Source organism: Rhinatrema bivittatum, chromosome 8 (assembly GCF_901001135.1).
Source record: "Rhinatrema bivittatum chromosome 8, aRhiBiv1.1, whole genome shotgun sequence".
Classification (NCBI taxonomy): domain Eukaryota; kingdom Metazoa; phylum Chordata; class Amphibia; order Gymnophiona; family Rhinatrematidae; genus Rhinatrema; species Rhinatrema bivittatum.
This window is the reverse complement of record NC_042622.1, coordinates 210,514,311-210,541,590: the sequence shown is the minus strand read 5'-3', so window position 1 is coordinate 210,541,590 and position 27,280 is coordinate 210,514,311. Positions and strand designations below refer to the sequence as shown.

At 48.8% G+C, this 27,280-nt stretch overlaps 1 protein-coding gene across 4 annotated transcripts in view; it reads left to right on the top strand.

Annotated features, from left to right (window-relative positions):
- LOC115098066 (septin-4-like) overlaps positions 1-27,280 on the top strand; it is a 91,888-nt gene that overhangs the window by 51,753 nt on the left and 12,855 nt on the right. For 3 of the 4 annotated variants that reach the window (XM_029614367.1, XM_029614368.1, XM_029614366.1), the window contains 3 exons: positions 22,559-22,652; positions 23,671-23,757; positions 25,964-26,090. In XM_029614367.1, coding sequence (XP_029470227.1) covers positions 22,559-22,652; positions 23,671-23,757; positions 25,964-26,090 — 308 coding nt within the window. Of the gene's footprint in view, positions 1-14,382; positions 14,655-22,558; positions 22,653-23,670; positions 23,758-25,963; positions 26,091-27,280 lie in introns of those variants that run through there. The other variant, XM_029614364.1, reaches the window with a different exon arrangement.

The following is a 27,280-nucleotide window of genomic DNA, read 5'->3' as shown; positions in this document are numbered from 1 at the left end:
GACGCTCACCTTGGGGAGCCCCGCAACCCTCTCGCCAGCCACTGACTTCCTGCCCGCCGCGTACACCGGCGTCCCTGGGCCCCTGCAGAAACGTGTACCCGGCCCTAGCCATGTGGCCCAGGATATCGGCGATTAAGGCCGCAGCATCAACAGGGCCGCTCTCTGGGGGGGGGAGGGAATGCCCCTCCAATAGGCGCGGCATGGCAGCAGGGGCAACGCCACGCTGCACTGGCTTGCTTCGCGCCGCCCGCGGGGCGCCTCTACCCTTAGGGACAGGGGCCGGCGAGCCCCCCCCGGATAGCCAGCGCACCCCACTCCCCCGCCGCCCGTCTGGCCTAACGCGGCCTCGGGAACGGGCGGGGCAAGGGTCACAGGACGCGGTAACTGGTTCGCCGCGCTTGCGCTCCGACCGCCCGGGGTTGGGACGCCGCTTGGGTCTCGCCCCCCCCCGCTGCACCGGACTCCTGGCTCCGAGGGACCTCCCCACCCGCCGGCGCCACATACCCGGAAGCAGCGCACGAAGCTAGTCCGTCTGTGGCCGGAGGAGCAGAGCCAGCTGGAGGCTCAACTGGCTCGGAGGCCCTCCGCGTGGCCGCGTCTAGGCCTTCCCCGATAGCGCCCGCGACCCGCAAGCCGAAGTGGGAGCCCGAACTGCAGGGACGGGAGGGAGGCGGGCTTTCCGGCTCCGGGCCGCTCTCCCCCGACTCGGCCGCTCGCAGGATGGCCGGAGGGATACGCGGCGGACTAGGGGCATGGGACGCCCTCCCTCGGTCGCCCGGGTCGGGTAAGCCTACCGCGGGAGATCGATCGCGCCCGTCCGCCTCGCCTGACCGTTGGTCCCCCGACTCGACCGCCGGAGACCGCACGCCCGCTCGCCCACGCTGCCTCGGCCTCCGCTGCACTGTGGAACGCCGCATCACGCTCGCGTCGCCGCACCCCCGCGAAACGTGAACTGGGACCCACACGACCGAAAAAACGCCCGCACCCGCCGCCGCTGGGACCCAGGCACGCAGCAAGCAAAGAACCCTCCGCTTGCTCCGCTGCCTGCTTCCCAACTGCCGATCAGCCTGCTTAGTTTATCTATGCTACCCCGCCGGTACACCAATGGGAGGACTGCTTTTAACTTTCCCTCCTCCCATTGGTGTGCTCGTCAGACCCGTTCCCCCCCCCCCCCACCTCCCCCTATTCTTTTCTCCTCCCCTCTATTGGCCGCCGTCCCCGCTCGAGCCCAGGTTACCTTCAACGACCCCAGACTTGCCGGGGTCGTTTCTTTTTACCACTGCCTCTGATGGTGTCATCTCCAGCAGTACAACTAATGGCCCGATGACTGCGCCATCTCTGGCGCTCCACCCAGGAGAAACTTCGTCGGACAGCTGCCAAGTTCAAAGAGTATGCAGACAGGACCCAACGACCTGCACCGGTCTTCCAACCGGGGAGTAAGGTATGGTTAAGTACCAAGAATATTCAGCTTCACATCCCCTCCATGAGGTTGGCGCCCTGCTATATCGGTCCCTTCACTGTGGCAGAATGTGTTGGGGCAGTGTCCTACCAATTACGATTGCCGTCCACCCTAAGGATCCATAATGTGTTCCACGTGTCCCTGCTCAAGCCGGTGATCCTCTCTCCATTCCGGACCAAGCCTCCAGAACCGACCACCTCTACCGCCGAACAGGGCAACACGTATACCGTGAAAGACGTCCTGGATGTCCAATTCCACCGTCGTCAGTGGGAGTATCTCCTCTCCTGGGAGGGCTATGGCCCCGAAGAGAATTCGTGGGAATTTTCATTTCATGTCCTGGACAAAAGTCTTTTCCGTCAGTTCCACTTGGATCATCCCGCCAAGCCCAAACCCCCGGGAAGGGGGTGTAGGAGGGGGATACTGTTGCGGTCCCGGGCTGTGCCCCTGGACCTTCACTTACCACTGCCCTGGTCTGGGCCGCTGGTGCCTCATTCGGGCCTGCTCGGGCCTCTGATGCGGCGCTTCCCCCTTGAGGGAGACGCTGGCGTCCTGCCGTGGCTGGCCCCGCCCCCCACACGCGTGCCGGAGCTCCAAATTTAAAGGGACCAGCGCGGGAAACTCCAGCACTGCCCTCCAGCTGATGTCAGATGCTGCAGGGTATTTAAACCCTACAGTCACACTCCTACCTCGCCTTGCAACGAAGTTGACTCTTCGGAGTAACTAGTTGTGCTCTCTGCTTCCCGGTTCCTGCTTCTTCCTGATGTCCGATTCCTGGCTTCTGACCTTGCTTCATTCTCTGACTCCGGCTTCTGCTTCTGTCCCTGGTTTTGGCATCCAACATCTGATTCCTGGCTCCTGACCTTGCTTCGTTCTCCGACTCCGGCTTCTGCTTCCAACCATGGTTTTGGCATCCGACATCTGACTTCTGGCTCCCGACCTTGTCTTGTTCCTGGACTTTGGCTTCATCTCTTCCCACTGCCGCAGGTACATGTTCATCACCCGCCCGGAGGTTTCTACTAAGCCCCAGCGGCTCGGGTCCTCACGGGCTCCTCCCAGGGGGACCACGGGCTTCCAAGGGTGAAGTCTCTCCTGACCTCCGGGGTGCTATCTCATCGTTGGATTACCTCGGCAGGCTGCTCTTCTGATCCTTGGTCGCATAGGATTCACCTAAGACCAAGTGGCCCGGGTCCCTACAGGCTCCTCCTGGGGGGACCTCAGGTTTCCAGTTGTGAAGCCGTCTTCGAAGCCACTCCTCAGTGCCACCTGCTGGCTGCAACACCCACTGTGGGCATGCACAGCACGACACCCAGTCTCAGCCGGTCCAAGGGTCCACGATCCTAACAGCATCGTGTGGAAAGAACAACAAGTATGCAGGAGTAGGCATCCTTTTCTCTATGAATTTTATATTTGAATGTCATGCATGCTATGTGGACCCCCTGGGAAGGTATCTTTTATTACAAATCTCTGTCAGTGGGGTTGCCTATACATTGCTTAATCTATACGCTCCCAACACTGGACAAAATGTGTTCCTAGATCAAATCCACTCACTGTTGCAGAAACACTGCAAAGGGCCACTGATTGTGAGAGGTGATTTTAATTTAGTGCGTTCCCAGCCATCGACACGTCTAAAGGGAGTGCCACGGCACCTCTTCTACACAGATCTAAATTGCGAGATCTTATGGAGAACTGGCAACTTATAGATGAATGGAGAACACATTTTCTCACGTCACAATCGTATACTTTTTACTCCCCCACACATGATTCTCATTCACAGATTGACTACTTTTTAGTAGAGAAGTCAATCTTTAATAAGATTATAAAGTCTGGTATATCTCCAGTGGCTTGGACGGATCACACTGCAGTCTGGTTGGATATTAGATTTGATAATTATGATATAGGAAGCAGATATTGGAAGCTGAATAATACATTGTTCTGACTTCCTGACAGCCTTAACTGGACATATTTGGGATTTCCTTGATAGGAACACTATAGAGGGGGCATACCTCCCACTATTGTTTGGGACAGTCTTAAGGCTTATTTATGTGGTCTCTTGATTTCCAGGGCTGTATTTATTAAGAAACAAAGAGAGAAAGAAGTGAATTCACTACGCTCTACTATACAAACCCTGACTAATAAACATCAGTCTGCAGGTTCGGGTAAAATTTTGACTCATTTAAATAAAGCTAAGGAAGATCTGCGGCGACTCGAATCAGCTAACTTAGTACACATGATGAATATTACTAAACAAGTGATAAGGCCGGCAAATTGCTTGCACATAGGCTAAAAAAGACGATACTGCGGAACCATATTCTCAAGATAAAAGATAATGGGGGGTCAATACTCACTGATAATGCTGCGATATGTGATCGCTTTCTCCAATTTTATGCGAATCTTTATAGTGTAAATAAGAATATATCTCCTGTGAGCATAGAGCTTTATCTCAGTGATATCCCATTCCCAATTCTTAGTACAGAAATGAAGGATGACTTATATAGAGAGCTTACCAGTGAAGAAATCCTATCCACTATAAAAACATAAAGACAGGAAAAGCCCCGGGCCTAGATAGTCTCACTGCTAAATTTTATAAGTTATTAGGTCCGCATATTGTTGCCCATTTGCAAAAAGTCTATAACTACCTTAGAGATCAGGGAACTTTACATGACAATTCCAACATAGCAGGGATTACCATCATAGCCAAGCCAGGGCATGATCCCACACTCTGCGGGTCCTACAGACCCATTTCTTTAATTAATATAGACCTAAACATTTTAGCTAAAATCCTGACGAGCCGATTAAATAAATTCATTGCTCTTCTTATCCATCAGGACCAAGCAGGGTTTATTCCAGGATGCCTGGCGGGTGATAATGTGTGCAAATTAGTTAACCTTATATGGCAAGCCCATAGAGATCAGATGGATTCCATATTCCTCGCCATTGACGCCGAAAAGGCCTTTGATCTTGTACACTGGCCCTTCTTATCCAGTGCCTTATCCAAAATGGGCTTTGGGGACCATTTTCGTACATGGTTAACCAGATTATACAATCAGCCCCGAACTTGTATTAAAGTGAATGGCGACTATACCAGCTTGTTCGCAGTCGAAAGAGGCATGCGGCAAGGTTGCCCACTATCTCCCATGCTTTTTGCCCTATTCTTGGAGCCTTTAGTGATTTAGTCATTCGGGAATCTCGGGCTTTCAGGTAGACTCACATGTTTTCAAACTGTCATTGTATGCTGAATACATTATGTTTACATTAACAGACCCCAATAATTCCCTGACAGCCATAATGCAGACGCTCCGCCATTTTGATCAGGTTTTCGGATTTAAAGTTAACTGAGAAAAATTGGAGATTCTTAATATCACATGCGACCCAAACCTGGTAACATCACTACAAGCCATATATCCCTTCCGATGGGCAACTTCCAAAGCTAAATATCTTGGGGTCTATATAAGCGCACACCCTAAGGATTTGTACACACTTAATTATGCACCACTGTTTCACAAACTGCAGTTGGACCTGGAGACATGGTCAAATATGTCATTCTCATGGTAAGGCAGAATAGCGGTCTTGAAAATGAACCTGCTCCCTCGTCTATTGTATTTATTCCAAATGCTACCCATTACAATTCCTTACCATACTTTGCGGGATTGGCAGAAAAAGATGTTTCACTTCTTGTGGAATCACCGCCCACCTCAAGTAAATAGGAATACTCTTTACCAATCTAAACTAGAGGGAGGCTTGAGTGTGCCAAACATCACCTGGTATTATGTTGCTGCACAACTGTGAGCATTGGTGGAATTACACAAAAACATTGGGTATTCATAGAACAATCCCACTTACGACATATGCCTATTACAGCGCTTCCCTGGCAGCCCAGAAAGACCTGAAGGGAATGCCAAGGATGCTAGCTACACCCGTAATACATTCAATGTATGGGCCAAATGGAGGTAGCTACTGGTGGGGACGGGGGTGGGGACGGGGAGACCTTTTCCTTACACATTTATTCTACAATGTTGACTTCATTCCTTTCCATTCCTTACATTCCTTTTCTCTATGGAAAGAGAGTAAGATCACTAAACTGGAACATATATGGAAGGATGGACATTTGCTCTCCTTTACGGAGTTGAGAACTAATAGCCATCTACCAAATACTGAATTTCTGGCATATTGGCAGATCCATCATTTCTATAGAAACAATACTGTCTGGGGTGCCTTCACGGCCACTTGGTCTTTGTTTGAAGGATTTTGTTCCTCACCCCAGACGGTTAAAGGACTTATTTAAAAATCTATTGACTATTGAACGCCAAATTGAAAAGCAAACCGACTCATTTGTGAGCATGGGAGAGGGACTAGCCGGCTATCGCCGATGAGCGCATATGGTTGGAACTGTTTGCTGGCATTGCTAAAACATCAATATCTGCTGCATTGGTGCAAAATAGTTATAAGCTTCTCTTTAGATGGTATATCTCTCTGGACAGGCTACACAAATTTAAGACGGGGCGTAGTGATAGATGCTGGAGAGATTGTCTGATTAAGGATATGTTTATTCATATGTGGTGGACGGGAGACTGCATTACACCTGTCTGGCAGGGGATTGAAAAATTGACTTCTGAAATACTTGCTACTCCTCCTATCAGTATAACCCTGGCTGCTGCACTTTTAAATAAGAATTCGCCTGACTTACCTCGCAGTACTCAATTGTTTATTACCCAACTGTGCGTGGCCACGAGAATAGTGATTGCTAAACACTGGAAATTAGACTATATCTGTACTATGAGTAAAATCACAGCAGAACGGTTGGGCTATCATAAACAATTTCATAATATTTGGGGCTTGTATCTATCCTGGCGTAAATCAAATACTTAAACTGACAGGACTCACTTTGTTATGTGCATAGACAGTGTTTATTTTGAAGATTGCTGCGCTTTACCACTTCACAGCTAGGCTTTCTCTTCATGGCCTAAAGATACAAATAGAGTATATCTACATTCATTGGACACATGTTAGCAGTATATATGCATTATGTAGTTACTCATGTGTGTATTATATGTAACTTGTCGCATCCTTGAATAGTATCTGATATGTGCAGAGGAAGGTGGGTGGGGAGGGTGGGAAACTGATATAATATGATGTACTCCTGTTTATTAATGGTTATGCTCCTTGCATGTTGTATTTATCTATGGTGTGGACATCAATAAAATGTTAATTAAAAAAAAAAGAAATGGTCAAGGTATGGAGAAGGCAGGCGTGGTCAGACGGAGCAATGGTCAAGGCACGGAGAAGGCAGGCATGGTCAGACATAGCAGTGGTCAGGGTTGGAGAAGTCTGAAAATGTGATGAAAAAAAGAGAAGTGCTAGCTCTGGTGCAGATGGTAGGCCTGAAAGAGGTACAAAATGGGCCATTTTCGAAAAACGGTCTATGGTGACCCATATCACAGTATTACCCTTAGAAGGGGGCAGATCCACGATGAAATCTGTAGATAAGTGAGTCCACGGTTCCTCAGGTGCTGGAAGTGGTTGTAAAAGTCCCCAAGGTCGCCCAACCGGGGGTTTTTGTTGTGCGCATACATTACAGGATTTGACGTATGCCTTAGCGTCGGAGACCAAAGTAGGCCACCAGAAAATACCTCTGGAGCAGTGCCACAATTAGCGCATGTCCTGGGTGGACGGCAAATATGAGTCGTGCCCAGTGAAGAACTCTTTCCCGGAGTCATCAGGGCACCACAGTTTTCCCAGTAGGAACTGGATGGGTAGCAGACAAGGAAATACAAGCTGGGTTGATGATGTGAGTTGGCTCTTCAGGGATGTCCTCAGGTTCAAAAGACCGGGATAAGGCATCTGCCCAGAGATTCTTATCCACAGAGCAATAGCGGAGCTCGAAATCGAACCTTGAAAAAAATAAGGCCCATCGAGCTTAACAGGCATTGAGGCACTGGGCGAGACTTACATGTTCTAAGTTTTTGTGGTCAGTGAACACCGTGAATTTATGTTGTGTGCCCTCAAGCTACGGGCGCCACTCTTCAAGAGCCAATTTAATGGCGAGCAGTTCGCGGTCCCCAATACTGTAGTTCTGCTCTGATGTTGAAAATTTTCGAGAATAGAATGAGCATGGGACTGTGGTACCAGAAGCAGTGAGCTGACTTAGAACAGCTCCAGCCCCAATGGCAGACACCTCGACTAAAAATGGACGAGTCAGATCAGGGTGAAGTAAGCAGGATCCCTTTTGGAAGGCTTCTTTCAAATGATGAAAAGTGGTAACAGCCTCGGGCGGCCAATTCCATGTATTTTGGCCCTTCCGGGTCAGGGCTGTCAGAGGAGCAGCCAATGTGGAGTAATGTGGGATAAAGTGGCAAAAATAATTAAGGAATCCCAAGAAGCACTGGAGCGCTTTAAGTCCACTGGTTGTGGCCAATCCTGGATTGCCCTCAATTTATCTGGGTCCATGGAGAAGCCTTAAGGAGAGATTATAAAGCCAAGGAACTATAAACTGGACCTCTTGAACAAACACTTGACCAGTTTTGCAAACAAGTGGTTTTCTCGTAGGCGTTGTAGTACCATTCGTACATCGGCCCGGTGGGTGTCGAGGTCCTTCGGAAATATGAGGATATCATCCAGATAAATTACGACCTTGATGTATAGCAGATCTCTGAAAATTTCATTCATCATCTGGTGGAATACAGCTGGTGCGCTGGAAAGGCCAAAAGGCATCACCAAGTATTCATAGCGGCTGTCTCTTGTATTAAAGGCGGTTTTCCAGATGTCATCGGGGAAGATTCTCACTAAGTAAATCCCCATGTAATTCCAACTTCGTGAAGATGGTAGCACCTTGGAGACTGTTGTGACCATCGCTGCCCGACGTCTCCACTGCGCCCACCTCACCTCTTTGGCGACTCCCTCTTTGCCTGTTGGAAGTTTGGCTGCTGCGGCGTCTCTCTGCCGTTTCCCTCCGGTGTCCCCAGACCGGCTCGACGCTGCACACCGCCATGTTTCCCAGCAGCCTAAGGGCGTGCACGGCGTGGCCCCAACTCAAGTACCAGCAGTGGCGTGAACCTCAGGGGCATCCCCCTGAGGTGACGTCATCTTCACCGGATATTTAAGGTCTCTGATATCGCTAAAGAATCGAGTTAGCAAAGGTTTAGACTACAGGGTTTCCTTGCTACTCTGCCTCCTTGGACTTACCAGGGGTACCCGCTCCTCAGGGGCCTCGCTTTCTCTTTTGCTTTTCAGATCACAGTCTGGACTCAGTACTCGCTCCTCAAGGACTCTCGTTCCCTGACTTGCTACTGAACTCCACTTCTACCAGGAAATCATCGCTGCCTACAACACCAGTGAGTTACCATGTCTCTCTCGGAGCTTTCCCTGGAACCAGGTACTCGCTCCTCATTCCAGCTCCTGGGCTGCTTCTAAGAGACTATTATGTGAGTGTTACCATCAAGGTTCTGTTCCTGAACTCTGTATACCCTGCCTACTCACTATATTCAAGTTTCTCTACAGCTCAGTTATCCAGGATCGCTGTTCCAGAATCTGAGAGACTACAGCCCAGCCGGGCACTTCCAGCTCACTACTGCCACCTCTGGTGGTTCAATATATTGTTTAATAAAAGAACTAGTGTGTGTCTGTCTCCATACTCTGAGCCTAACCGGTGGTCCCTCTCGGGAGCCTCCCCCCGGGGGCGTGGTCATCTGCCATCGGCCCAAGGATCCACCCACAACTGCCTCAAACACTAACAGAGATGATAAAATAGTTCAGAAATCAACAGTAAGGGATATTTATCCTTACGGGTGATAGCATTTAGACCGCGGTAATCGATGCATGGTCTGAGTGATCCGTCTTTCTTAGTCACAAAGAAGAATCCCTCTCTGGCGGGTGATGTGGATGGACAAATAAACGCTTTTGCCAGCTTCTCCCGAATATATTCGGTCATGGCCTTTGTCTCGGGTAACGACAGAGGATAGGTGCATCCACGAGGAGGCGTGGTTCCAAGAAGAAGGTCATTTGGAGAATCGAACCGACGAAGAGGTGGAAGGAGATCAGCCTTTTGTTTAGAAAATACAACCTCATAGGTGGCGTATGGAGGAAGTATGCCAGAAGAGATGGTAATCAAAGGAATCATCGAAGATGGAGTCACCTTCTGAAGATAGGATTGGTGACAGGCTGGACCCCACTCTACCAGTTGTAGCAAAGTCTAATTAAATTGGGGGGAATGTTTCTGTAACCAAGGAAGTGCAAGTACAATGGGATGGATTGACTTATCCAACACCAGTAGCTCGAGTTCCTCAAGGTGTAAGGCCCCTGTACGTAACTGGACAGGTTCAATGGTCAGAGAGATATGGCCAGGACCTGGGAGGCACTCGGCTCCACCGAATCCATGGCCTTTGCAACCTGTTGCGTGGGAGGTGGATCCTTGGGTTGAGGTGGGGTTGACGCAACCTGTAGACAAGGGCCTGTACGTCCTCACCGTCAGCAGGTGGAGTGGGCTGAAGCTGGAGGCCACTGGAGCTTCACCTATACCTGCCAATGTTCCCCTCGGGTTGAGCCTTCAGGTGCCGGGACCGGCAGGACTTAGGTGGGCGTCAAGGCTAAGTACAGGTAGAAGATGGTTCAGCCCAGAGACAGCAGCCAGCAGATGGTGTGGTCCTATCCTGGACAGGATATGGAACAGGAACTCAAACACCAAGGAACAAGAAGGAACTGAAGATGCCTGAGCAAAGGGAGGCCGAAGCCTAAATAGTCCATGTCCAGAGGATAGGTGCAGAGGCATCACTGTCAAGCTTGAATGGAAGCTGGTGGCACTTGGAAGGTGTAGCAAGCAACGTGGAACTCTGGACTCAAGAGTCTGAGGCGAAGTCGTTCGTAGCAATGGTCAAAGCGTGATCAGACGTAGCAATGGTCAAGGCACGGAGAAGGCAGGCGTGGTCAGACGTAGCAGTGATCAAGCTTGGGGATGGCGGGCAAGGTCAGGCGTAGCGATGATCAGAACCAGGAAGTCAATCAGCAAACAGACGAGACGAACACGGAACAGGAACCAGGAACTTGGAGAAACAGGAACACGAAGCAAGACTCATGGAGAAGCAATGAGTACAAGGAAACTTGGAACAGGAGACCAAGGAGACCTTTTGCAAAGGTAACGCTTCAGTGTGAGGCCTGAGCATTTAAGCGCTGGGGAAACTGACATCAGCATCCGGGTCCGCTGCCAGGTTCCCGCCACGGGCCCTTTAAAGGTTTCACTGGTGCGCGCACGCATAGGGAGGGGTCGCCGCCGCCAGCGGCATCTCTCCACAAACCCCATGGAGAGGCCCGACAGATGGAGGCATCCTGGATGGAGGTCCCAGGAAGTGGAGCAGGGCCAGAGGTGCTGACGGAAGTCAGAGGTTGGGACTGGTGGCCCACCGCCACCAGCAACGAGGAGCTGGAGCCTGAAGCTTGTGTAGAGAGGTGAGAGGGCGTATCGCGGGGCTGCTGCGGGCAGCGAGCGTAACAGGACTCTATGCCATCCCGGACATAAACGCCCCCCTACTACCAAGTTGTTCCTCCCTATCATTGCGATAGAATTTGTACCTTGTACAGCACTATCCCATTGGTTATCCTCTTTACATTATGTCTCTGAGATGCTAATTAAGTCTATGTCATCATTCACTCTAACTCTCCCACCTTACATCTTAGACTTCTGGCATTGGCATACAGACATTTCAAAGTGAGTTTTTTGTTAGAATTAACAACTTGCTTTTCAGTTGACAGAGATAATTTGGAATCTTTTAGCTCAGGGGATTATTTACTTATAGGCACATGGACTACTTTTGCTTTTATTGGAATCTCTCTGTTGGGATGCTCCTGCTTCATTAGTGTCTTTTGAAGATACCTCCCTCCGAACCATGTACTGGTAAACGACTCTTGGCTTTCCCCTTTGTTGTAGTTTAAAAGGTGCTCTCTCTCCTTTTTAAAGGTTAGTGCCAGCAGCCTGGTTCCATCTTGGTTAAGGTGGAACCCATCCCTTTGGAAAAGACTCCTCCTTCACCAAAAGGTCTCCAGGTTCTAACAAATCTGAATCCCTCTTTTTAAAGAAATGAAAAGAAACAAACAAAACAAAATAAATTGAAAAAAAAGAATTGAAAAACATAATGAAATGAAAATATTGTCTATGCACATCCCTAATAGGGACCAGGAAGTCACATTGACTGCTGATAGCCAGGTCTTCAGCCTCTTCTGCTTCTAGTCAGAGGACAGACTCAAGTTGATTCTTACTCCTCCTCTCAAGCTGAGAAAAGGGCTCTGAGAGCTTGAGTATATAGAAAGAGAGAAATGGTAATGGGTGTCAAGTCTAGACTCAAAAGCAGTGATGATTCTGTAATACAAAAAAAAGTACCAAGTCAAGACCAGTGGTAGTCTCTCTGGAAAAAGGAAATAATTTGCCAGAATTAAAAAAGGTTCAAGGTCAATGACCTGGCAGAAAAATCAGCATTGCTCTGATGCACTGACATATTGCTTCAATACAGAGCTCCAAGATCAAGTAGGTCTAGGAAGTTCTGCACCAGCCAAAGCAGCTGCATCTGGAGGTGAGCTCTAACTCCCAGGCACAGACAATCCTGCACTGGTTCCCAGAAGTCCAGTCCATAGGCTTTGACAGGGATCTCCAGAAAGCAGTGGAAGACATCCACTTTTCTAAGGATCCAACCACAGTGTTTTCGTCGCTCTCTTTGAGGTGAATAGAGGAATTGCCAAAGGGTTCATTCGGCAGACCAAGCTTGTTAAATTCCTGCCATTGAACAGCTCAGCTTTCCATGATGAGTTGAAAAATCCTCTTCTCAGTGCCTCCCTTTTGGTGCACAGCATGTTGACACTGGCTCAGCTCCAGCATCCATCAGAGCCAAAGAAGTTTGTAGAAGGAAGCCTCTCCTGCCCATCAGCAACACTCAGTTCCGAAGCCTAATAACTTTTGGTCACATTGGGTCTTTGGCTTCAGGGTCATGTGTTTCCATACATCCATTCAACCAATGATTTCTGACTTACAAGCTGAGCAGTCTTGGGGTCCAGAATACCTACCTGTTGGTGAAGTTCTGTTCCAAAGAGGAATAAGCAACTGATCTCCCCATCAGGGCCTTCTCCAGCACAGGGTGGGAATAAGCCTCTAACTGAAGACTTTTCCATTCCTGACTATGTCTAGAGGATGATGGCTAAGACTATCCTTTTTGTGCAGATTGAGGTGAGCCCTGTACACCTCTTCTAAGCCTCCCCAGATACTGGATATCCTTAAAGAGTCTGTGGTGGAAAAAAAAAGAATTGTCAGGGGATCCAAGATAATAGATGGACTATAGCGGCCTGAGCTCTGATCCTTTTTTTCTCCATACCTTCATTTATCTTTATAATGTATTTATGATATTTATTTATGGAGTTTTTATAACCCGCTTTGCCACAGTTGTAATCAAAAACAACAAAAATACACAAAACAAAAATTTTCCAACCTTCTATCTTTCTCGATCTTGCCCTTGCCCTCTCATTCTCCTCCACATCTGTCTCTCTCTTTCTCTCTCTCCTCAGGTACTCATGCTCTGTCTTTTTCCTCTGATCTCTTTCCTTCATGTTCATCTCTTCTCCTTTCTCTCACTAGATGAAGTGTTTGTTGAATGATGACCCCGAAGACTTGGAGTTGATCCGGGTAATGAATAAGCATTCAACCAACAGGAGACCGGAGCCAATACCTGAATCCGAATCTGATTCAGAACCAGAGCTAGAGTCAGATATGGTGCTATGGAAGAAGGAGACAGCGCAAGAGCCAGAGCCAGTGCTTAGGAGTAGGATAGATAGAGAAAGAGAGATGGTGTTGAGAAGAAAAGACAAGCAACCAGAGACAGTTCTGAGGAAGAGACAGACACAGCCAGAGACACAGACAATGTGGAGGCAGAGACAAGTGCAGCAAGATCCAGGGTTGAGGAAGAGAGCCACAAGGCTAGAGAAAGAAACATTGCTGTGGCCAAAAGAGGCCCGGCTGCAATCACAGGCAGACCAGAGGAAAGAGAAAGAGATGATGCTGAGAAAGACAGAGACAGAACCAGATCCAGAGACAGTCCTGACAAGGGAGACACAGATTGAGAAGGAGATGGTACTGAACAAGAGAGAGACATTGTCAGAAAAAGAAACGACGATGAGCAAGAGAGAAACAAAATTGGAAAAAGAGACTGTGCTGAGGAAGAAAGAGATTCAACCTGAAAAAGAAAGAGAGCTAAGAAGGAAAGAAGGACAGCTAGAGACAGAGAGAGAGATAAGGAGGATAGAAGCACAGCTAGAGAAAGGGAGAGAACTAAGGAGGAGAGAGGCACAGCAAGAGAAAGAGAAAGCACTAAGAGAGGCACAGCTAGAGCATGAGAGAGATCTAAGGAGGAGAGAGGCACAAAAGGAGAGAGAGCGAGCACTAAGAGAGGCACAGCTGGAGCATGAGAGAGAGCTAAGGAGGAGAGAGGCACAACAGGAGAGAGAGCGAGCACTAAAAGAGGCACAGCTGGAGCATGAGAGAGAGCAAAGGAGGAGAGAGGCACAACAGGAGAGAGAGAGAGCACTAAGAGAGGCACAGCTGGAGCATGAGAGAGAGCTAAGGAGGAGAGAGGCACAACAGGAGAGAGAGAGAGCACTAAGAGAGGCACAGCTGGAGCATGAGAGAGAGCAAAGGAGGAGAGAAGCACAGCAGGAGAGAGAGAGAGCACTAAGAGAGGCACAGCTGGAGCATGAGAGAGAGCAAAGGAGGAGAGAGGCACAACAGGAGAGAGAGAGAGCACTAAGAGATGCACAACTGGAGCATGAGATAGAGCTAAGAAGGAAAGAGGCACAGCAGGAGAAAGAGAGAGCACTAAGAGAGGCACAGCTGGAGCATGAGAGAGAGCAAAGGAGGAGAGAGGCACAACAGGAGAAAGAGAGAGCACTAAGAGAGGCACAGCTGGAGCATGAGAGAGAGCTAAGGAAGAGAGAAGCACAGCTGGAGAAAGACACGACTTTAGTGAGAGAGAGTCGTGTTGAATCTGAGATCTTCTCTAATGTAATGAGACAAATATCTGAATATCCCGATGATACATCTGAACCATTTAAACTGGCCTCTTTCTCACCAATAGAATGGACCCAACAGACCTCTGCTCTTGCCCCTTGCGACCTTAGTTCCTTGCTACCAAAGAGCCCTTTGGAGAAGCTTGAATCATATGATTCTCCGGAGGTAAGTAGCAGCTTTAAAACATTACAGTTCAGATTGTAAAGAAACTTCCACATTCATCAATATCCCTCTGGAATCAAGGTTGGCAATTCTTATTTTTATTATTATTATTATTATTATTATTATTATTACTGCTGAATGTCCCACAATTGCCTTAAACTCAACATGGCCAAAATATAACTTCTTATTCTTCCTCCTAAAAATAATTCCTTCTTCTTCTCCCCTTTTCAATCCCTTGGGGTCCTTTTTGATTCCTCTCTTTCCTTCTATGAGCTCATCCACAACACCATTAATGGAATCCCGATCCAGGTTCCCCTTAGAGTGATGGGGTACACACTCAGTATTGGGGCTAAGTCCTGGACTCACGCAGGTCCTCCATTGGGAGGAAGGATAAGTCTCCAAGCAAGCTGGCTTTTGGGTAAGGCAAGCTGGGTGCTGGGAGAGAAAGGGAAGAGAAAATGAAGGGAAGGAGGGGGAGGGGTGCCATTCAGCCTAGAGCCAGCTCTGCCACCAAGGCCCTGGGTGTTAGAAAAAAAGTTGGGAACTGTGATGTTGTTCCACAATAAACTCTTAATGAAGAAGCTGCTCAACATGACTCTAAGGCACTTGATACAAGTCTTTTAGATAGTCTCCACCCAATAAATTTGTGGATCTGTGGTCCCTTAGTCTATCCCTCAGAGTTCCTTCTCTCTCCCTGAATGTGGATTTTGAGCCTGCCCTGGGCAAAGTGGAAGTGACCTTAGGGATTTCCCCTGAAATACTTGGGACCCACTGTTAGTTCCTATCTGTGCACTTTTCCCTTCATCGCCAAATGTTGACTCTGCACCTCACTGCAGCTAATGCCTGGAATAGCCTTCCCAAGCACTCGTTTCAGGCTTCAGAATATAGGTGATGTTGCCAAGATGTCGGAGGATTGGAAATGGTCCAACGTAGTGAGGAGCAAACCGAGTGGAGGGTAGCTTCAGTCTGAGGTGTTTGGTAGATAACCAGACTTTATCTCCAGGCTTGAAGACTGGCGCTTGAGAATGGTGAGTGTCGTAGTACTTCTTAGCACAGTCACTCCCTTTATTCAGCATGTCCTTTGTCTGAACCCACAAGTTATGCATTTCATCAGCAGTAGTTTGAGCTGCTGGGGACGTCACTGAGAGCTTCAGTGAAAGTAGTGGTGTTGGAGAACGTCCATATACCACTTCAAAAGGTGTTGATCCAGTTGATGTTGCTGGATGGGAGTTGATGGCGAATTCAGCCCATGGTAACAGTTCGGCCCAGTTATTCTGATGGGAACTGACGTAGGCATGAATGAACTGCTTCAAAGTTCTATTCATCCGTTCAGTTTGGCCATTTGATTGCGGATGGTAGGCTGAAGTGTAGTCTAGAGCGATGTCAAATAACTTGCACAAGGCCCTCCAGAATTGTGCCGTGAATTGTGATCCTCAGTCAGAGACAATATGACTAGGTAGGCCGTGAAGGCAAAATATGTGCGATATGAAGAGCTTCGCAAGCTCCAAGGCTGAGGGTAAGCCAGGAAGCGCTACGAAGTGGGCCATCTTGCTGAAGCGATCAACTGTTACCCAGATGGTATTCATTCCTCCGGAAGGGGGTAAATAGAATACAAAATCAGTAGCAATGTATGACCAGGGCTGTTCTGGAACTGGCAGAGGTTGCAGCAGACCCCACGGTTGACCAGAAGCAGGTTTGTTCTTGGCACAATTAGTACACGATGCCACATAGGAATAGGTATCCTTCTTAATCGTAGGCCACCAATACAGCTTCTGTATTTTGAGCAGGGTACGGCGTTGACCAGGATGGCCAGCCAGCTTGGAATCATGTGCCCAAAAGGGCACCTTCCTTCCTGAGGTGTTTGGTACGATGGTCTTACCAGCGGGCACAGAATGGGTAGTCGCCAAGATGACTTTCTTCGGATCAATTATGTGCTGAGGTTCTTCGGGCACATCCTCCAAGAGAAAGGAGCGTGACAAAGCGTCTGCTCTGATATTTCTGTCTCCAGGGCGATACTTAAGCACAAAGTCAAAACGATTAAAAAATAAAGACCATCTGGCTTGTCTATGGTTAAGACGTTGTGCATGGCGGAGATACTCTAGATTTTTGTGGTCCGTGAATTCAGTTATTAGATGTTGAGCACCTTCGAGCCAATGCCGCCATTCCTCGAATGCAAGCTTTATTGCTAAGAGCTCTTTATCGCCGATCCCATAGTTCTTCTTGGCCGGGAAAAATCGTCGTGAGAAGAAGGAACAGGGACGTAAGGCTTTCGAGTCTCCTGTCTGGCTCAATACGGCCCCCACGCCGACATCTGAAGCATCAACTTCAACGATAAAGGGCTTATTGGGGTCAGGATGCCACAAGCATGGTTCCGTGGAAAAGGCAGTCTTCAGATTCTCAAACGCAGAAATGGCCTCCGCAGACCATTTTGAAGCATTGGCACCCTTGCGGGTCATTGTGGTCAAGGGTACTGTTAAAGAAGAGTAGTTCTTTATGAAGCATCTATAATAGTTGGTGAACCCCAGGAATCTTCGCAGGGCCTTCAGGCTGGTAGGTTGGGACCAATTTTTGATACTCTCAAGTTTGTGAGGATCCATCTGGAAGCCTTCTTTAGACACAATATAGCCAAGGAAAGGCATTGAGTCTTTGTGGAATTCGCACTTAGAAAGTTTGGCGTAGAGCCGGTGTTCATGGAGTCGGCGGAGTACTTGTTTGACATCTTCAATGTGAGTGGGCATGTTCTGGGAAAAGATCAGGATATCATCCAGGTAGACCACAATACTCTTGTACAGCAGATCCCGCAAGATGTCATTCAACATGTTCTGAAATATGGCGGGTGCGTTGCACAGGCCGAAGGGCATCACTAAGTACTCGAAGTGGCCGTCTCGAGTGTTGAAGGCTGTTTTCCATTCGTCACCACTACGATTGCGAACTAAGTTGTAGGCCCCCTTCAGGTTGAGTTTTGAAAATATTTTGGCCCCTTGAAGCCAGTCAAACAGCTCCGAGATTAAAGGCAAGGGGTAGCGGTCTTTAATCGTGATCTCGTTCAGACCTCGGGAATCGATACATGGACGTAGGGTACCGTCCTTCTTCCCCACAAAGAAAAAGCCTGCGCCAGCTGGAAATTTTGTTGGTCTGATAAACCTCTTCCGAAGGTTTTCTTCAATATATTCGGACATTGCCTTGTTCTCAATTGCTGAGAGAGGATAGACACGTCCTTTAGGAGGTTCAGTATTGGGTTTCAGTCTTATGGCACAGTCATAGGACCTATGCGGAGGAAGGATGTCAGCAGCTTCTTTGGAGAATACATCCCCATAGGATGCGTATTGGGGCGGCAGTCCCGGCATCGCTGGAGTTGTAGGCATGCAGATGACAGGAGCAATACCCTCAAGGCACCTCCCATAACACTCTGGGTCCCAGTGGGAGAGTTCCAAGGATGCCCAGTCAAATTGGGGTTGGTGCGCTTGCAACCAGGGTAACCCCAGGACGATAGGGTGCATGGCCTTTTCCAACACAAAGAAGGGAAGCGACGCCGTATGGAGAGCTCCGGTGCGGAGAGTCACTGGTATAGTTTGGCAAGTCACGTCGTCCGGTAAGGGCTCTCCATGGATGGAGGATAGAAGTAGTGGAACTTTCAAACTGACGAGGGGAATCCTTAGGTGTTCCACTAAACGTCGGAGAATAAAGTTGCCTCCTGCCCCTGAATCCACCAAGGCAAGAGTTTGAACCGTAGACGGTCCGCAGATCAAGGAGACTGGGAGAGAGAGTGGAGGAGAGGGCGTAGTGAGGCCTAAGAACAGTCCTCCTGCAGGACTTAGGCCTGTCCATTTCCCGGACGAATAGGGCATGTAGGGACATCGTGGCCAGGCTGACCACAGTACATGCAAAGACCACGCCTCTACCGACATCTTCTCTCTTTGGAAGTCAAATGTCCGCGACCAGGTTGCATCGGTTCATCTTCACTGGCAGCAGGAATTACTGGAACCATCCGAGATGCAGGTTTAGCACTACCCTGTTTCAGCCCAGGTATTCTATTAGGCCGGAGTTCTTTCACCTTATCACGAAGCTGGTGATCGATCCGAGTGGCCAAAGCCACTAGTTCGTCCAGCGAGTCAGGTGTTTTGCGAGCGGCCAGTTCATCTTTTAAACGGGTATCCAGGCCTCTAAAGAAAAGGGTCTTCAGGCATTTAGGGTCCCAGCAGAGTTCTGTAGCAAGAGTTTTAAACTCTATTGCAAAATCAGCCAGTAGTCTGTTGCCTTGCTTCAGGTCCACCAAAGCAGAGCCGGCAACAGTAACTCGAGCAGGATCATCGAAAACGGATTTAAATAAGTCCAGAAATCCGTCTATGTCCTGCAATATTGGATCCTTGCATTCCCACAGTGTAGATGCCCAAGACAAAGCCCTTCCATCCAGATAAGAGAGGATATAAGTAATCTTGGAAAAAGCTGTAGGGAACTGAGAAGGCTGTAGAGCAAAATGCATGCAGCACTGGTTTAAAAAGCCCCTGGTCTTCCGAATCTCTCCTAAGAAACGAACTGGAGCCGCCAGCGGTACAGCAGTCTTTAAAGTTACCTCCTGTAATTGACCTTCATTGCTGGAAGCAATGCCTTGGGTCTTCTGTGTGTGCAGCTGATGAAACGCTGAAGTGAGTTTCTCCAATGCGTCTTGCTGCTCCGAAATGCGCAGGGCCTGGTATGGCCTGCAGGGCATTGAGCTGTGCCGGATCAATGGCGTTAGCAATCTGTATTTATTTGTAAGGGTTTTGGGTGGATCCCTGGACCTGTGGCAGATGACCACGCCCACGGGGGGAAGTCCCGTGAGGGGCCACAGGTCAGGCTCAGCGGTCTTTCAGTATGGAGCACAGGAGCTGGATTAAAGGCAGGCCTTCGAGGAGCGAGTACCTGGTTCCATGGAATAGTTCTGAGAGATAGAGATGGTAACTCACATGTTATAGGCAGTGGTGTCTTCCTGGCAGAAATGAAGTCCAGGTAGCGAGTCCAGGAACATGGGCCCTTGAGGAGCGAGTACCGGTTCCAGACAGCGACCTGAAAGATAAGAAAGAGAGAGAGGCCCCCGAGGAGCGGGTACCCCAAATAGAGTAGGTCCAAAGGAGGCAGAGTAGCAAGGTATGGAGAGCGAATCCCATCCGTTAGGAAATCTTTGCTAACTCGTTTAGCTAGCAATCGCGTAGTCCTTTTGTATCTTGGATGCATGATGTCATCACAGGGGGACGCCCCTGAGGTTCGCACCACTGAAGGTACTTGAAGCAGGGCTGCGTGGCGCGCGCGCCCTAAGGCAGCTGAACGGCATGGCGGGAGGCAGCGTCCAAGCCGGTCCGGGGAAGCTGGAGAGGACGGCAGGCAGCCAATCGTCCGTCAACCGCAGGAGGAGTCACCAGAGAGGTAAGGAGGGCGGAGTTGAGACGTCGGACAGCGACAGTCGTAACAGTCTATCCCCTCTCCGGTGGCCCAATTAATCGCACAAGAACTCCAGGAACTGTGGTCCCAAACTGAAGCCATGATCCAAAAGGCTGCCCAAAGAGCGAAGACAGCAGCAGACAGACATCAGCGTCCTGCCCCGCAGTTCAAACCCGGGGATAAAGTTTGGTTGAGTACCTGCAATATATGACTTCGGGTACCCTCCATGAGACTGGCACCATGTTATATTGGTCCCTTCCCCATCCTCCGACAGATTGCCCCGGTCACTTATCAGCTCCGACTCCCCACGTTATTAAGAATTCGCAATGTCTTCTATGTTTCCCTTCTTAAATCAGTAGTTCTGTCATGACCAACCTGGAGACTCCCCAATCCACAAAAGGTCTCCTCTGAAGAAGACCAACTCTACCAAGTGAAAGAAATATTAGATGTCTGCTGTCGAAACAGAAGATGGGAGTACCTCATATCCTGGGAGAGGTATGGCCCAGAGGAGAATTCATGGGAACCCGCAGCCAATATTCTGGATAAAGCTCTACTCAAGAAATTCCATGCCTCTCAACCAAAGAAAACCAAGCCCTTGGGAAAGGGGCTTAGAGAAGAGGGTGCTGTTATGATGGCTGGCTGCACATGACCAGCCTTTCTTACCCCCTGCCGAGCAGACCCTGTCTTGCGGTGTTGGAAAATCACCACTGCCGCTTCCTCCTAGCGCGGTGGGGGACCAAAGCCAATGCTGCCGCACTGCTCTCCTTAGGTGCACATGCGCAGCTTCCTGTCTGATTTAAAGGGGCCGTGGCGGGAAAGCTTCCTGCGGCCCTGGATGAATACATCACCTCTGGAGCTATGTAAGGACAGCCCCTCAGGTTGAATTCTTTGAGTAGCGAGTTGCTCCGTGTTCCTATTCCTGACTCCGTGCTCCTGTTCATTGCACTGACTCTCTGGCTTGACCTCGGTATGTTCTTCTGACTTTGGTTTGTCTGCTGCCTGCCCTGACCATCTGCCTGTTTCCTGGACTCCGCTCTCTTTTCCACCTGCCCTGACCCTTGGCCTCCTCTTGGACTCATCTGTTTACTGCCTGCCCCCACCTTCGGCCCGTCTTCTGAACTCTGTTTAGCTTGTTGTCATCCTTTGGATTCATCGCCCAGAGATCTGCGCCTACGTCCAGCCGGCCCCGGTACCCAAGGGCTCAACCTGCGGGGAACGAGGGCTGGGATTGGTGAAGGTCCTGTTGGGTCTCCGCTTCACCTAGTACAGCCTGCCGACGACGAGGACCTGCAGGGGGGCCTCCTTCTGCAGGTGGCGTCAACCTCGTCTCAGACCAAGGATCCACCCTACAACATAAATTACCTCACATGTGTTAGATCTGATGAATGGATATTGGCTACAATAAAAAAAAAAAAAAATCAAATACCCAAAAGCAATGGATTCAAGCATCAGGCAAAAGTCCTGCAATAGTTTTTATACAGGTTTTTGCTTCCACGATTTCTGTCTGGATGTGACTCACTCTATGTGTTGGGAGGAGCTGCAGCAGTGGAGGGGCTCTGATGTGGCAGCCAAGGTAACTAACTGAGCTGGCTGCCCGCACCACACTTACTTCTGCCTTCTGCACTTGTCTGCAGAGAGAACTGGCCCAAAAGAAGAAAAAAAAAAAAGAACAAAGAGAAAAGAAAGCAAAAATATTAAAAAATCTTTTTTTTTTCAAACTATATTTTTTTCTCCTGCTTCTTTGGGCTTCCAGCTCAGTCAAAACCAGGGCTGGATCGTGCATCACGAACCTTCATTTGCAACTCCCCGGGGATGCTTCCCCTGTTTTATTTCCCCTCCCAACTTTTGTTAGTTCGTTTATTTTATCTACATCCCTTGACTGCACCAGGGCTCCTTCCAGAATCCTGCGATCATGGGCTTTACATCCAGCCACTAGGTGTCGCCATTGTGACAAGACTATGTCTCCCTTCCTCTCCTTCTGCATAGAGGCTAAGGACAGCTGCTTTCTCAGCAGCCCCTCCCCCATCTGACTCCAGGCTAGAAGACCTGAACTGTGAACTGAACCTAGGTCACTCTGTAGAGAAATGTACACAACTACCACCCCAGCCGATGGCCCAACCCTTTTTTCAGTTTTAAACATGAAACCTTGGATATGACAAACCATTTGTAAGGTATTAGCTAGGAGAGTGGGAGCGGATGTTGGTTTCTCTAGCTCTGCTAGAAATACATTCAGAAGCACCACAGCATATCAGTTTTCTTGACAGTGAATTCTGTGAGCTAATAAAGGTCAGTATTTGATTGTCACTGTTAGAAATATGTGTGTGTTCTGGGAAAATAGACTGTTGCTTAATTCTGTGAATATAGAATGAACAACGAATACCACCTTTCTGAACTGTATGCTACTCGGGATACCAAGGGCTATGACATTCACTCTTGTCTCTGTACCAGAGAATGTGACATATACCCTCTTTGTCTCTTTCTCTCCGCAGAATGTTATGCAGTGTTTAGGAGTTGGGGTTCTCTCTGATCATCTGCAAAAGTCATTAATAAGGAGAGGGCTGAACTTCACCCTCATGGTGGCAGGTACAGTATGTTATAGGTATGCTCTTAGATGCCTGATAATTGTGCATGTTTTTGTAGAATGTGTGTACTCAAACAAGAGTTAATTGAGTGTCTGTAAAATGTGCATGCTCATATTGATCCGTGCTATGGTCTTCTGGTGGTCCATATTCAGATCTGGCTAATTCTGAAGGTGTATTCAGTAGTGAAACCGCATATTGAATATAGCCGGCTATCTTAAAAGTTAGCTGGCTAACCATAGACCCCTAACTTTAGGATACCTCTTTGGCCCAACCAGACTTAGCTGGCTAAGACATCCGATTAACTCTGAATATTGGAGTTAGCCGGTTAACTTAGCTGGCTAACTCACCAGTTATGCCCTTGGAACACCTCTAACTTAAACTAAATTATAGCCTCCTAACTTATTAGGAGACTAGAATTTAGACAGATATATGCCCAAATATTCGTTTAGCTGTCTAACGTTTGTTAGCTGGCTAAATGCTTTTGAATATGGGCCTCATAACATGTAATAGTTATACCAAGATTCAGAATTACTGATCCCTACCCCAAAAAATGTATTCCTGTCAATTCAATACTTGCTGACAATTTGTTTTTACTCATCTCTGCCTTGACATTTTTGTGCCTGCCAAAGATCTATACACACTCAACCCTGCCTCATTGCTTCTGTACTTGACAATGGTCTATACATTCTCATCCCTGCTCCAATGCTTCTATACCTGCTGACAGTCTATAAACAGTCATCACTGCCCCTGTCTATAAACAGTCATCACTGTCTATAAACAGTCATCACTGCCCCTGTCTATAAACAGTCATCACTGTCTATAAACAGTCATCACTGCCCTTGCTGACAATCTATACACACTCATTCCTGCCCCAATGTTTCTGTTCCTTCCAATGGTCTATATTCACCCAGTCCTGTCATGATGTCTGTTTATCTGCTGGTGATTTATATATTCAGTCACTGTACTAAAACTTCTGTACTTGCTGAGAGTCTATACATGCTGATTTTTGTCATCTATAGGAGAATCAGGTCTAGGAAAGTCTACACTAATCAAAAGTCTCTTCCAGACTGATGTATATAAAGATGACAAGCTACTGAATTCTGAAGGTAAGATCTGAGATGACCCTGGCGGAAGCACTAAGTGAACTAGGCCTGGGCCTAGAGCGTCGACCATTAGGGGACACGAGTCATGTGGGGCCGAGAGTGGTGGCAGCAAAGAGGAGTGGAGATTCGGCGGGCTGCAAGCAGCACCCAACCGAGAACGAGGTAGGAGTCACGGCCAAGACCGGGGGTTGGCGGCACGAGTGGGTTTGTGGGGGCGTGACTGGGGGCGGGGGGGGGGGGGAGGATATAGGGCACCTAATCCCCTTGCACCGACCCTGGATGGCCCCAGGGGGTTCTTGTACAGGATCAAGACATCTTTGTCTCAACCAGTAGAGGATGTGAAAGGAAATGGGATAGAGGAGGATACAGAGTCAGGCACCAGTAATCTCTGTCTCAGCCAGCAGGGTTGTAGCAAGAAAAAGGTGAGAGCAGGACACAGGGTGACAGAGAAATCTCAGCTCTAGCTATCAAGAAATGCTGCAAGGAATCCAATAGAAAGGATACTGAGAACTCAGTTCCAGCCAGAGCGGTAGAGAATACAGAAGTTATAGAGAGATTTTAGTTACAGCCAGCAGGAAGCACTGTAGAGAGCCCAGAAGGGATACAGAAAATCTCAATCCCGTTCAGCATGAGGCACTGCAAGGAACGGTACAAAGGGGAATGCACAGATATTGGGCCCAGCCAGAGAGAGATAGAGGAGGATATAGAGAGATCTCAGTCCCAGCCAGCAGGGGCACTGCAAGGAATGGTACAAAGGGGAATACATAGATATTGGGCCCAGCCGGAGAGAGATAGAGGAGGATATAGAGAGATCTCAGTCCCAGCCTGTAGGGGGCACTGCAAGGAATGGTACAAAGGGGAATACACAGATATTGGGCCCAGCCGGAGAGAGATAGAAGAAGATATAGGGAGATCTCAGTCCCAGCCAGCAGGGGGCACTGCAAGGAACGGTACAAAGGGGAATGCACAGGTATTGGGCCCAGCGGGAGAGAGATAGAAGAAGATATAGGGAGATCTCAGTCCCAGCCAGCAGGGGGCACTGCAAGGAACGGCTGGGCCCAATATCTCTGTATTCTGTATAAAGGGAAATACACAGATATTGGGCCCAGCCGGAGAGAGACAGGAGGATATAGAGAGATCTCAGTCCCAGCCAGCAGGGGGCACTGCTGTAGCCACTGTTCAGGGTAAGCTCCTCCTATTGCCTCTGGATTCTTTAGTAATTTAGGGGATGGTCACGCATATCCAGCATAGCTCTCTGCTTCAACAGCAGGAGAGAAGAAAAAAGGATTCGCACTCACAAAGCGGGGAGTAGCTGGCTTGTTACGGCGGTTACTACCCCAAACCAAATAAGCCTGATACTTCACTTTCAATGCATATCCTGCTTCAACGGCAGGGGAGAAGAAAAACTGATACTTCACGCATATCTAGCATAGCTCTCTGCTTCAACGGCAGGGGAGAAGAAAAACTGATACTTCACGCATATCTAGCATAGCTCCCTGCTTCAACGGCAGGGGAGAAGAAAACCAACCAATAAGGGCTGAATAACACAGTCTGGGTAAAACAAATAAGCATGGGTGTAGCTTGCTTATTGCAGCGGTTACTTCCCCTACTACCCATAACTAATCAAGCTTGATATTTCACTTGGTTGCAGCTCCATCACTGCTCTCTACATTAATGGTGGGGGTGGAAGGGAAATAGAACCAAGAGCTAAGAGAAACAGATAAGTATGAGAGAAAAAATGTGAAGCTTGCTGGGCAGACTGGATGGGCCGTTTGGTCTTCTTCTGCCGTCATTTCTATGTTTCTATGTTTTCTAAACTGTGCAGCAAGTGAAAAGCCCACGGATTTTGCACCAGCTCTCAAAGGGAAATTACATGCATACTTTCCCTTTGACAGTTGCCCAAGGGGTGAATACCTGCAGAAATGTGCACCTATTTTTTCTGTGGGCACTTTTTCCGGCCAAAAAAATGCATGTAGTTTTCAAAATGCAAAATTAGGTGTGTTGTTGCTTTTTCCGCCTTAACCCATCCCCAGAATGCCTCCACGAAAATGCAGGTAGATTTAGGAAAGTTGTGGAAGAGCACTTTCACTTGCAGAGGGGAAATTGAATAATGTCTGTCCGCTGGGGGGGAGGGGGCAAAGCATGAGCTATGTTGATGTTAAGAGATATTCATGGGCGTCACAGAGGCTTTTTCTGTCTTTCTTTGCAGCTGAGCCTCCCTCTCAGACAGTGAGAATTACTAAAAACACTGTCAAAATTGTGGAGGAGGGGCTGAAGGTGATACTGACGGTGGTGGACACTCCAGGCTTTGGGGATGCAGTTAACAATACCTGCTGGTGTGTAGCTAAAATCCTGTGAGGTGTGATAGGAAGGGGGGGGGGGGGGGGAGGGGAGAGAGGTTGCAATGGAGGAGGCTGGGGAACTTCCAGCTTCAGGAGCACCTGTTACTGGGGGAGGAAGGCAACCGTGCTCGATGTCTTCCTGAGGAAAGGCAGATGGGAAAGACAGCGTCAGTGTACGATGGCTTTCTGAGGAGAGATGGATGGGAAGGAGACAGAATTCGCATGATGCTTTCCTGAGGCAATCTAGGTGGGATAGGTGGGAGGGAGGCCGTGTGTGAGAGACGGAGAATTGTCTCAGGGATTTTTTTTGCTGCCTTCTGGTGGTGAATGCTGCTGACCTCTGCGGCCGGAAGCATTGCTGACTTTTAGTGGCCATTTCATTGAATGACAGGAACATGAAATCCCCTGGCACTGTCTCATCCTCTCGGCGTGAAACATCAGAGCTGGCCTCTTCACTTCACTGCCCAATCCTGTAATATGGAAAATGTGACAGTGCTGAAAGGCCTCATGTACAAACCTTGGTGCAGGGTGTGCTGCAGCAGGTGGAATAGAGAACAACTCAGAGGCTAGAGAAGTTTGTGGTGCTAGCCAGCAGGAGGTGCTGCAGAGTGTGACAACTCAGAGGATAGAGAGGTTTGTGTCCTAGCCAGCAGGAGGTGCTGCAGGGTGTGACACAACTCAGAGGATAGAGAGGTTTGTGTCCTAGCCAGCAGGAGGTGCTGCAGGGTGTGACACAACTCAGAAGATAGAGAGGTTTGTGTCCTAGCCAGCAGGAGGTGCTGCAGGGTGTGACACAACTCAGAGGATAGAGAGGTTTGTGTCCTAGCCAGCCGGAGGTGCTGCAGGGTGTGACACAACTCAGAGGATAGAGAGGTTTGTGTCCTAGCCAGCAGGAGGTGCGGCAGGGTGTGACACAACTCAGAGGATAGAGAGGTTTGTGTCCTAGCCAGCAGGAGGTGCTGCAGGGTGTGACACAACTCAGAGGATAGAGAGGTTTGTGTCCTAGCCAGCAGGAGGTGCGGCAGGGTGTGACACAACTCAGAGGATAGAGAGGTTTGTGTCCTAGCCAGCAGGAGGTGCTGCAGGGTGTGACACAACTCAGAGGATAGAGAGGTTTGTGTCCTAGCCAGCAGGAGGTGCTGCAGGGTGTGACACAACTCAGAGGATAGAGAGGTTTGTGTCCT